Source organism: Myxocyprinus asiaticus, chromosome 24 (genome assembly GCF_019703515.2).
Source record: "Myxocyprinus asiaticus isolate MX2 ecotype Aquarium Trade chromosome 24, UBuf_Myxa_2, whole genome shotgun sequence".
Lineage (NCBI taxonomy): Eukaryota > Metazoa > Chordata > Actinopteri > Cypriniformes > Catostomidae > Myxocyprinus > Myxocyprinus asiaticus.
The window spans coordinates 18,764,172-18,777,185 of record NC_059367.1 but is presented as its reverse complement, the minus strand read 5'-3'; the positions used below and the strand labels follow the sequence as shown (position 1 = coordinate 18,777,185).

At 37.4% G+C, this 13,014-nt stretch overlaps 1 protein-coding gene across 1 annotated transcript in view; it reads right to left on the bottom strand.

Annotated features, from left to right (window-relative positions):
• Positions 1–452: 452 nt before the first annotated feature.
• Positions 453–13,014, bottom strand: part of LOC127414873 (dnaJ homolog subfamily C member 5-like) — a 38,272-nt gene continuing 25,710 nt past the window's right edge. Inside the window, exons 3-5 of the mRNA XM_051653243.1 lie at positions 6,316–6,529; positions 5,982–6,153; positions 453–3,177 (exon numbers count right to left, since the gene is read on the bottom strand). Of these exons, the coding sequence (XP_051509203.1) occupies positions 3,065–3,177; positions 5,982–6,153; positions 6,316–6,529 (499 nt within the window). The 3' untranslated portion in view covers positions 453–3,064. The remainder of the gene's footprint in view (positions 3,178–5,981; positions 6,154–6,315; positions 6,530–13,014) is intronic.

Sequence of the window (13,014 nt, the reverse complement as noted above, 5' to 3'; positions counted from 1 at the left end):
AGTAATTTACAATAATTTAGGTTTGCTCCAAGACAAAAACTAAATTGCCATTTCACATTTTTTTTAATGAATAGACAAAACGAGAGGTGTTTTCTATTGTGGAGCTGCATCTTTTTGGTTTAATTTACACACACACACACACACACACACACACACACACACACACACACACATATATATATGTTTCATTTAAAGATAGATAAAACTCCTTCACACTTTTGTGGGTGGTACTGTTCTGTATTATGTACTGTGCTTAATACCCTCTAATGAGCTTCCCATCGATTCTCTTTCTAAACCCCTTTTTATTTCAACTCTTGGTTAGTTTTTCTAGTATCTATTTTAAGAAGACTACTCTTAGCCACATCAAATGTTCAGAAACATTTATTTTACACCAGCAAATAAATGTTTTTTTTTTCTTTTCCTTTTAGTCATACAATAACCATGCTACAACATAAAGGTCTATTATTATTCTTTTTAATAGTTCAGTGTATGTACAAGAGACCTTCCCATAGAACTATGAGTAGCATAGTTTCAGAGTCAAATTCATGTAACATACCATTTAAAACAAGGACGATTCATTATAAACATGACAAAGTAATTTTATAAATAAAATAAAATAATGCATAAAATTACCATTTCACTATAATTACACTAAACATTTTCTCTTCTTTCTGAAGACATAATTTCCTGACCATTTCACACTCCAGTATATTTTTTCTTCACTAAGCAACATCCATTCAACTTAAAAATAAATCCAACATTTCAACAAAGAAGCCATACTCTTTATGAGTGTAGTTCTGATACAGATAAATGCACAGGAAAAAGGGACCACAGTAGCTAACATCCATTAAAAGCCATCTAGAGCAGAGGAATGAGGGAACTGGAGAGAGAAAGGAGAAAGAGAACAGATAGTGAAATAGATAACTAAATGTAGAAGCATCATTGGCAATTTAAAGAGTAACATAAATGTGAAGAAACATGGCTGGTGATGTTTGTATTATGCTTCAGTTTGAGCTGAGAAGGAAAATGAGAACACATCAACAACAAGTGTGATTTGGAACTGCCTATGTACGTAGATTAGCACGAGATGTTAGAAGATATAAATAAAAAAGATGAGAGAATATGTCATTAATGGGCATCTTTGTTTAGATAATTTTGCTGATTCAAAAAAAATCAGTTTATGAAGGCCATTAAAACACTTTCAAATGTATACTGAGAATGACTCAAACCCGCACCAAGGCTTGTGATGGTGTCGCCATAGGCCTTCTAACTCACAATTTCACCGACAGCACAAAACGTAAACGCGAGATCAGGATCCTATCACATATTTTAAAGGCTATATGACACAGAGAAAGTATGACAAAAATATTTTAATGGTGATTAAATATTTTTTAATCATAATGCCACATCTCTGAATCAGCTTAGAGGAGAACCTATCAAAATAAATCCTAAAACATTTGTGCTAATAGATTTGATCTCCTCATAAAATATAGCATCAAGCCTTAGCTGCACGTAAAATGTAAAACATCCATGACTGCAAGTGTTCAATCAATTAAATTGAATAAAAAAAAGGAACCTATGTATCTCTAAAGCGATGGATGATGCCTAGAAAAATTCACAAACATAAGTCTTGCACTTGCATCATTTTAAGCTCTGTCCTCAAGAAGAGGAAAGAATTAAAATATTTAAGCATTTATGCAGATGCTTATAGTATCATGAATACTTCATTGTTTGCCACTTTAATAAATAAATAAGTGGAATATACAGCATAAAATGCCTACCATCCAGGAACGAATTACTTCAAACTAAAAAAAATAATATTAATATCTTTCACAATAGACAGAATATGTTGGCAAAAAGGGTCTCAAGTGACAACAAGTGGATGGTACCACAGACACAATCTTATTTCGAATGCACAAAATATACATATATATTTTACATACACATGATGTGTGTAGATTGTATATCTATATAAAAATGTCTCATCTTTATTAGCTTCAACCTTACGTACACAAGATGTGACATCAGATATGACACTGTGGGAGTTTAAGTTAGTTTGCATTCATGACTCCCTTTCAACGAGAGACACAAATGGAGCTGAACACTACGACCAAAGCTGAGTGCCCAAACATGTTATGGCACATCACCAAACAGTCGCAGCACACTATGGCATAGTCCTCACATTACACAGCCACACACAAAGATGACTTTTAAATCCATTCCAAATATAAAGAAGAGTCCTAATTTTGGCTCAGCTCGTTGCAAACAGTCCTTAAAACAACACAGGAACACCAACATCGATAATCAACAAAATACTTAAAGAGTAAATGGCATGTTGTCATTTGCATCACTTGTATCTCTCTCTTTCAGAAAACAAAATGAGTAAAGGAACAGAAAAATACAGTACTGATGGATGAACAAAGCAAGCGAGTCTGTAGAACTAGTATGCTTTTGTTAATTGCCTCAAAATTTTGATCATTTTACAGAAAAAAGGGACATTGAGAATTCCATCACATGTTTCTCAAAGGACCTTCATTGGTCTTTAAACATCAATGGCAAGTTCACAGAGTCAAATTTAAACCACACTCAGAAGTACTTATAAATGGGAACAAACATTGCATATCCATAAATATACCTACAAGAAAACCGAAATTGCGAAAATTTCATCTAACGAAGTCAAGGAACAGTGCATGCCACAGGACGACAAGCAAATCTGGCTGGGGGAATGAGGGAACAAGTGGAAGGCAAGATTGGAGGTCAAAGGCAACAAAGAGAAGAGGGCAAACGACAGATCTTTTTATCTTTTTTCTCAGACTAATTTTTAAGCTACATTGAGGCAAATGTGTGCCGCTCTTGTGTGGGTGAAGGAAGTGGTATGTGAATAAGGGACAGGATATGCTAAAGAATTCAGCTATCATTCCTCCAACGCTGGCTTTCCTCCTCTCAAAAACAGGCTTTTTTGTTGTAGCTGAAGTATTCTTTCCATTAATTTTTTTTCCCTCAGAGAGGTGGTGCAGAGTGGCAAGAAATATGCCACGGGGTGGAGGTTGAGGGGGCGGAGCTTTTAGTTGAAGCCGGTGTCAGTGTGGTAGGTGGTGTGGTAACCGTCGGACGTTAGCTGAGTGGTTTCTGTGGCCGATGAGGGCTGCATCACGATGGGCTCACCTCCACCTGCCTCTGTGTGGACATCAGGAAAAAACAGAGGTTTCAGAAAATAGCGCATGTTTAGTTTCAACAGGAGATTATAGTGTAAATACAAAGCATCTGGAGCTGTTTGACAAAAACATCCTAACTCTAGAATCCTACCTTGTCTGTTTAGATCCTAACATTAACTAGTAAGATCTTAACTTAACTGCGATAGTTCACCCAAAAATGAAAATCATCTTATCATTTACTCATCCTCATGCCATCCCAGATGTGTATGACTTTCTATCTTCAGAAGAACACATCTGAAGAAAAACAGAAGAATATCTCAGATCAGTAGGTCCTTAAAATGCAAGTGAGTGGTGAACAGACTTTTGAAGCTCCAAAAATCACAGACAGTCAGCAAAAATGTCATCCATATGACTCCAGTGGTTAATGTTGTCTAAAGTGAAGCGATTGCTTTTGGTGAGAAAAATATCAATATTTAAATACTTTATAAATCTACTGTAAAAAGAACTATAAATCATCGCTTCCGGTCAGCAGCAGTATGCACATTCAGGAGAGGGCGAAGTTCCCACTATTTTTCATGTGACATTCACATTGGCATGTTATGGACGTAATCTCATGTTTTTTCTCAGTTGAGACATCCAGGATGTGCACACAAATGCCCCATTGTGAGTACACAAACAGATACAAATACAGATCTAAACCAAAACCAACTAGGCTTCTGTACAGCTGACTGGAAGCGATGATTTATAGTTAAAAAGTACTTAAATGTTTATCTTTTTGGGGGCCTGGGTAGCTCAATGAGTAAAGATGCTGACTACCACCCCTGGAGTTCGCGAGTTCAAATTCCAGGGCATGCTGAGTGACTTCAGCCAGGTCTTAAGTAACCAAATTGGCCCTGTTGCTAGGGAGGGTAGAGTCACATGGGGTAACCTCCTCCTGGTCGCTATAATGTGGTTCTCGCTCTTGGTGGGACACATGGTGAGTTGTGCGTGGATGCCGCGGTGGATAGCGTGAAGCCTCCACACGCGCTATGTCTCCACGGTAACGCGCTCAACAAGCCATGTGATGAGATGCGTGGGTTGATGGCTCAGACACGGAGGCAACTGAGATTCGTCCTCCGACAACCGGATTAAGGTGAGTCACTACGCCACCATGAGGATTTAGAGTGCACTGGGAATTGGGCATTCCAAATTGGGGAGAAAAAAATAAATAAAATAAAATATTGATCTTTTTCACAGCAAAAGCGATCATTTCACTTTAGAAGACATTAATTTAACCAGTAGAGTTGTACGGATGACATTTATGCTGACTGTCTGTTCTTTTTGGAGCTTCAAAGGTTGTATCCCCATCCACTTGCATTTTAAGGACCTACTGAGCTAAGATATTTTTCTATTTTTCTTCAAATGTGTTATGATGATGAAAGACAGTCATACACACCTGGGATGGCATGAGGGTGAGTAAATGATGAGAGAATTTTCATTTTTGGGTGAACTATTACTTTAAGACTTAAGATAAGAATTTTCAGTAATAAATGTTAATATGAAACGGCATTCAAACAAATTTTACATCAATAATCTATGTATTTATGAACGAAAGAGGATATTAAACCTAAAGTGGGCATTACATACCAGAATGGGTGCAAGGAGGTAGGAGGGGAGGGGTTAAAAGGAGGGATTTGTGATGTTATCCAAAAAAAAGAAAGTTATTTTAGAGGCGGAGCAAGTTATTTACATTTTTATAAAGATTTTAAAAACAAACATTGTTTTAAATGTAGAATAACATGCACTGATGAACTGTGCATAATAGGGCTGGGTATCGTCAACCACCTCATGATACAATTCAATATATTGCGATATATCAGTATTATAATTGGATCAATAGTGAAATCGTGGCACACGCGCAAGGGACTCAAAGTGTACGTGAGAGAAAGGTGAATCTGCAGGTTCAGTTTCAATCTCTTTCTCAACTCATAGAAGTGATTCTGACCACACTGCAAAATAAAGTTTGTGCTAACTTAGCCGACCTGCTTCTTTATTATTGAACTGATGGACATTATATGCATCAGTGTCAGAGGTTAACTTTTCCACTGAGGGGCAACATCTGCCCCCTAAATTAGATTTTCAGTGGCATTTTTTTATTAATATAAAAATTTACATTGTGTCATCTTTTATGTCAAATACTTAATTGTAATCAACAGAAATTCATAATATTAAAATAGTTGATCTCCTGGGATTTTCACACACAACAGTCTCTAGAATTTACTCAGAATGGTGCCAAAAACAAAAAACATCCAGTGAGAGGCAAGTCTGCAGATGAAAACACCTTGTTGATGAGAGAGGTCAACAGAGAATGGCCAGCCTGGTTCGAGCTGACAGAAAGGCTACGGTAACTCAGATAACCACTCTGTACAATTGTAGTGCGCAGAATAGCATCTCAGAATGCACAACACATCGAACCTTGAGGCAGATGGGCTATAACAGCAGAATACCATGTTGGGCACTTTATTAGGACCATAATGTTCCTTATAATGTGCTCAGTGAGAGTACATTTAAAATTTTATATTATAATATGAATTTCTCAGGCATTTTTGTCACTTTCGGTGGCATTTTTGCCCCGAGCTTCCCTTAATTTCTGACCCTGATATGAATAAACAAATAGTTGAACAAGTTTTGAGATATGTAGATGTATGATAGTATCGGCACAGCCCTAGTGCACAATAAGACCAGGAAAATGTATTAAGAAAGTACAGTAAATAGACTCCATTTTGATTTCAAGCTTTCATTTATAGCTTCATTCATGCAGGACATGGAGTCAGTATACGAGCTAACCTCTCTCATCGGACTGCAGCTGGGCTTCTAGGTCTTCAGGGGAGACATAGAACTCCTGCTCTTGTCCTTCAGGTGGCCGTGGTTTGCACTTTCCACAGCAGCAGTTACAACAACAGCACAGGCAACAGCAGAAGTAACAGCCTGTAGCCAGGCCACAGAAAATAAACAGAGCCTGTAGGGGTAGACAAAGAGCAACAAAACAAATTAGAGGTTAAATAAGGTTGTCAAGTACGCCCGTTTTCTTAGATCTATATTACACTAATGATGATATCATAAAAGCATGTTAATTTCTGAGATCAAAACCCACCCATCCACCCACAAACATACCACTTACCTTGGCCCACCAGCTGGACAGGACAAAGTAGGTGTTGACATTCTCCTCTCCAAACTGTTCAGCCACGTAAAGCCCCAGAGACCCATACTTGTCATAGATGTTTCGCTTTGTGGGGTCATTTAAAATGGCATGGGCGTTGTTTATCTCTTTAAACTTATCTGATGCCTCGGGGTTGTCAGGATTCTTGTCAGGGTGATATTTCAATGCCAGTTTCCTGAAAAAATTATAAAATTGCACATAAACTACATTAACTTTTCTTCACTACTTAGATTTGGTATTCAGACATAATGAATGAAATAAAGCATATGAATACCTAGTTACACATTTACTGCCAGAATTAAATTTTCTCAGGGCCTGCAGTGTATGCAGCCTGAATGATAATCCAAAAATATTATACTTTGGGATGTCCCGGTACCATGTTTTGAGAACGAGTACAAGTACCGATACTTTCTTTTCAGAACTCATCGATACAATACCTGTTTTTTGGTTTATTTTTCTGAAATTCCATAACAACAGTTTATTTTTAATTTTAACAACAAAATGGTGTCTAAATAAAAAACTTCATTAAAACTAGGGCTGCAACTAAAGATTATTTTGATAATCGATTAATCTTCAATTATTACTTAGATTAATCAATTAATCAGATAAATAACAAAATTTCCTGTGTTTTATTAAAATGTTATTTTTTAAGAAACAGAAACGATAAAGGGTGTAAGGATTTGGTTTGGTTTACTGTACTAAATGATTCTATACTCACACAAAACTCACTTCAAGACATATGCAAAACAGTTCCTTTCCTTTACTTGTAAAACTTAAAAGGTACTGTTTATTAAAGAGTAAAATGATCCATCAGGGATGGAGTGGGACAAAAAATCAAAGGGCAATGGTGACACTAGAATAGAAATGAAAAATACATAATTATGTTAGATACATATGCTTGTACACTGTCACTGATTACATACATTTTAAGTATTTTAAATTAATATTGTAAGTTTTAAAACCACATTGTCACTGATTACATGTTTCTAAAGTATTATTTTCAAAAATAAATTTTTAAAGGTAGTGCATGCTTACCAGTAAAATAATATTTGCCATAGTATAAATTTACTGGTGAAATCAGACATTACATTTGGCACTATCAGGACTATCAAATATTAGGACCCTTAGCATTATTATACATTATATTCAGTATTATATACTGTTTAACATAATACAATCATCTGCAAATGCAGTGCAAATTCACTCTTGTGCTGAACAGTCTCATCCTGGTGCTCATTGTATTACATGCGGTTACATGATGAGAAACGATCTAAAACACTTCAAAAACCGGCACACATGACATACATGAAAGCTGCACAATTGATTACATTGAAATTGAAAGCATGGTAAGATGTTGCACGAGTCTAATCAAAATGATGGCGCTCCCTTTCTCTATTGCGATCAGTTTGATTGACGCAGATGCATGTGCTCCTTTATTCAGTTTTTTTATTTTATTTTTTGATCCCCTTTTCTCCCAATTTGGAATGCCCAATTCTCACCACTTAGTAGGTCCTCGTGGTGGCGCAGTCACTCACCTCAATCTGGGTGGCGGAGGACAAGTCTCAGTTGCCTCCGCTTCCGAGACCGTCAATCCGCGCATCTTATCACATGGCTTGTTGTGCATGACACCGTGGAGACTCCGCATGTGGAGGCTCATGCTGCTCTCCGCAATCCGTGCACAACTTACCACGTGCCCCACTGAGAGCGAGAACCACTAATCGCGACCACAAGGAGGTTACCCCATGTGACTCTACTCTCCCTAGCAAACAGGCCAATTTGGTTGCTTAGGAGACCTGGCTGTGCTCACTGAAGTTTAACGGAGACTCGCATGTGGTAAAAACAAACAGTTTTGCGAAATACCCGGAAATACGTGCCTGATTTTGAATTCATAACATGTATACATTATAAAACATAGGAAATGGCAGTAAAATGTAAGTTATGCCCTGGAGATACAACTCTTAAGCGCATCAAACAGCACATGCCCTCTTTCAACGCACCTGATGCAGCAACCGCTCCACATTAAACTGTTTGCTTACTATGATCTTTGAAGTGTTTATAAAGTGCTCTTGTGCGCTGGACATCTTGGGTCTTGTTTTTTCCGCTTCAATTTGTCTCTGTCATTTTTCAAATGAGTTTCATCATGCAACACATTTTCACTATAAAGTGACGTCACTGGCGTGCTTCTCCATGCTGGTTGCATATATCCAACTAATCAATGATAAAATTCATTGTCAATGATTTTCATTATCTATAATTATCGATTTTATCGATTAGTTGTTGCAGCCCTAATTAAAACTTTAATCAAATGAAAATAGAGCAATTAATTTTCAACATAATATTGTCTTATTTTTATAAATGAAGAGCTTTTATACAGAACCTCACAGCACAATCCAAAATACAACATTGGAGTAATTTTTATCAAATAAAGTGCTACATAACAGCCTCACAGATGTGAGATGTTGCTTGAATATAATTAACTTACTACTGATTTATTATTATTGTTAGTAGTAGTAGTATAACATTTAATATTACATTACTATACAGTAGTGATACATTTCTGTTATACTATTTTACATTTAAATTGAGCTTTTATTTTGGCGAAAGCTTTTATTTTGGAGTGAAGCCAATACAGTTTTTATGTGTTTTTGACGGTAGCTTCTCACTTCTGGGAAAGCAGGTCACTACCTGGCCCAATGTGATTATTAAACCACAAAAGGCTGTTATTTAATAAAATACATTTGTAGTATGTTCCTTACGCTTCAAAGTGAATTACCGCTCTTCTTGTTGTCATCTGCTACAAACAGAGCATGCGATGCTCTTTATGGTGTTTTCAGTGTATGAGACAAGGAGCTCTTAAAGGTACGAGACACAACACTGTCTCCACACATTCACAAGTGCTCACATTTGAAGTGTGCAGCACATGCAAACAGTATATTAATCTTATTAAATCACAGCCTTTGCAGTTTAATAATCACACTAGGACATAACATAATTTTAATTTGTCCACTGAATGTATTTGCAATGACATTCGTATGTCAGATGGTATAGGGTTTTTTGGTATCGGAACATTTTTACGAGCAAAAGTACAAGTAACTGAGCGCAGTATCGACCCGATTTCAATACCAGTATCGGTACATACCTAATTATACTATCTTTTATTATATATTATATTAATATAAAATAAATATTATTATATTAATATTCAATATAAATTTGTATTCAATAGCAGTATTGTCACTAAGTGTGTTTATCATAAAAAATTTCCTTAATATACTATCTGTTTGTGAAGTTTGTAAACAAAAGCATAATGCTGTGATATTTCTAATCAAGGTTTTTGCTAACACTTTCGAATAAGGTTCCATTCGTTAACATTGGTTAATGCATTAGGTATCATGAACTAACAATTAACAATGTATTTTTTACAGCATTTATTCATCTTTGTTAATGTTAGTTAATAAAAATACAATTGTTTATTGCTAGTTCATGTTAGTTCATAGTGCATTAACTAATGTTGACATAAACAACTTACTTTTGATTTTAAAAGCGAGTAAAGACACTGACTACCACTCCTGGAGTCGCAAGTTCGAATCCAGGGTGTGCTGAGTGACTCCAGCCAGGTCTCCTAAGCAACCAAATTGGCCCAGTTGCTAGGGAGGATAGAGTCACATGGGTTAACCTCCTCGTGGTTGCTATAATGCGGTTCGCTCTCGGTGGGGCGTGTGGTGAGTTGTGCGTGGATGCCGCAGAGATAAGCGTTTTCTCTTGACAGTCTCAGACGCGGAGGCAACTGAGATACGAGGACTTAGAGCGCATTGGGAATTGGGCATTCCAAATTGAAGTAAAAAAAACAAAAACATCTGTTTATTGTTAAAAAGTATTGTTTCTTGTTAGTATATGTTAACTCAGGGGTTCTCAACAGGGGCAGTACCGCCCCCCCAGTGGGCATTCAAATGATGCCAGAAGGCATTGAGAGCAAATTAGTAGAGAGGGGGGCATTAGGTTACAAATGGGAGGCGTTTATCAGTCATGTTAATCAAATCTATCGTCAAGTTCCTGTTTGCATTAAAATGTTTACCTAGACTCCTATGAGATGGTATGCATTTGTACCGCGGTTCATCTGATTCTGAAGTCTAGTGACGCATCTGAAGTATCTGATTTAGCAGCATCAAATAGAGAGGCGAAGTCACAACCTGCGCAAAACGTGTGCGTATTTACTCACAGACCGGTCTCAAGCTCTTAAACGTGCACCTCTGATTACTGCAGCACTGTGAGAACCAGTGAGAAGCACGGCACGAGATGCGGAAACCATTTGAATTCGGCTTTTTCACACTCTGGGTTTTGGAACGTAGAAGTAAACTATTGCAGGGTAAACTTCGACAGTGGTGAATGGGAGTAAATGGGAGACCACAGCAAATATTATTTTCACTTACCCATTTGCTCCAAGAGCAAAAGGAAAAACCTACTATTACATTTGAAGGACTTTCCAGAAGAATATAGAGCGGTGGATTAAGACATTCAGATGAGAGAAAATGCCAAATTTACTGTCACTTTCTCAGCAGCTGCAATAAATCCCCCTCGCAGCTGTGGTAATTAGTTTTTTAAAACTAATTCCAGGGTAATATAACACAAAGCATAAAGTTATAATCTTCACAAATATTATTTTCATATAAAAAAGTTTGCTAGATTTACACTGCTAAATAAGGCGGAAACGCATTATCACAGTCTGTGAAAAAGGTCTGTTCTACATGACCACCCTTGAATTTTTACTATAGTAACACTAACTGTACTTTAGACAGAAATAGATTCATAATATTACATATTATCACTACTTCAGCTTTATTCAATTTGTCATAGGCTACATTAGGGGAGTGAGGATAATTCATTTTTGTTACAACTTTTAAATGTTTATATTTTGTATTTATTGTTTTTACATGTTTAGAGTAGGCCTGCTGTTTGTAATTACAAAAATGCCATAATTAGTTTTTTTTTTAGAAATCATGTTACATCTAACCATGGTAGAGAAGAAGATTTATGCTTCCATGTGCTTCATATGGTCTTGTTACAAATATCACGGTTAAAACTATAAAAATAAATAAATACATTTAAATTTTCATAAGGGCAAATGCAAAATACATACACTATATTGCCAAAAGTATTCGCTCATCTGCCTTTAGACACATATGAACTTAAGTGACATCCCATTCTTAATCCATAGGGTTTAATATGACGTCGGCCCACCCTTTGCAGCTATAACAGCTTCAACTCATCTGGGAAGGCTTTCCACAAGGTTTAGGAGTGTGTTTATGGGAATTTTTGACCATTCTTCCAGAAGTGCATTTGTGAGGTCAGACACTGATGTTGGACGAGAAGGCCTGGCTCGCAGTCTTCGCTCTAATTCATCCCAAAGGTGCTCTATCGGGTTGAGGTCAGGACTCTGTGCAGGCCAATCAAGTTCTTCCACACCAAACTCGCTCATCCATGTCTTTATGGACCTTGCTTTGTGCACTGGTGTGCAGTCATGTTGAAACAGGAAGGGGCCATCCCCAAACTGTTCCCACAATGTTGGGAGCATGGAATTGTCCAAAATCTCTTGGTGTGCTGAAGCATTCAGAGTTCCTTTCACTGGAACTAAGGGGCCAAGCCCAGCTCCTGAAGAACAACCCCACACCATAATCCCTCCTCCACCAAACTTCACAGTTGGCACAATGCAGTCAAACAAGTACCGTTCTCCTGGCAACTGCCAAACCCAGACTCGTCCATCAGATTGCCAGATGGAGAAGCGTGATTCGTCACTCCAGAGAACGCGTCTCCACTGCTCTAGAGTCCAGTGGCGGCGTGCTTTACACCACTGCATCCGACGCTTTGCATTGCACTTGATGTATGGCTTGGATGCAGCTGCTCGGCCCTGGAAACCCATTCCATGAAGCTCTCTACGCACTGTTCTTGAGCTAATCTGAAGGCCACATGAACTTTGGAGGTCTGTAGCGATTGACTCTGCAGAAAGTTGGCGACCTCTGCGCACTATGCGCCTCAGCATCCCCTGACCCCGCTCTGTCATTTTACGTGGCCTACCACTTCGTGGCTGAGTTGCTGTCATTCCCAATCGCTTCCACTTTGTTCTAATACCACTGACAGTTGACTGTGGAATATTTAGTAGCGAGGAAATTTCACGACTGGACTTGTTGCACAGGTGGCATCCTATCACAGTACCACGCTGGAATTCACTGAGCTCCTGAGAGCGGCCCATTCTTTCACAAATGTTTGTAGAAGCAGTCTGCATGCCTAGGTGCTTCATTTTATACACCTGTGGCCATGGAAGTGATTGGAACACCTGAATTCAATTATTTGGATGGGTGAGCGAATACTTTTGGCAATATAGTATATATACATATACAATATAATTTTTTTAGACTAAATACAAATACGTAAATCCAAAAAATAAAAATAAAAATAGGCTGAAATATTTTTGAGTGTAAGAAAATATAACTGGTTTTGTTTGCCTTCAGAAATTCAAAGAGATGATAGAATTTGAATCAATAAGAACCCGATGAAAGGAGTTCCAACTCAGTCACACTGTTAGAATAATTTAGTCACATAAATTAGGTGTTAACTTTTTACTTATTATAGGTGTTATAGATAACATTACTGTAATAACAATAT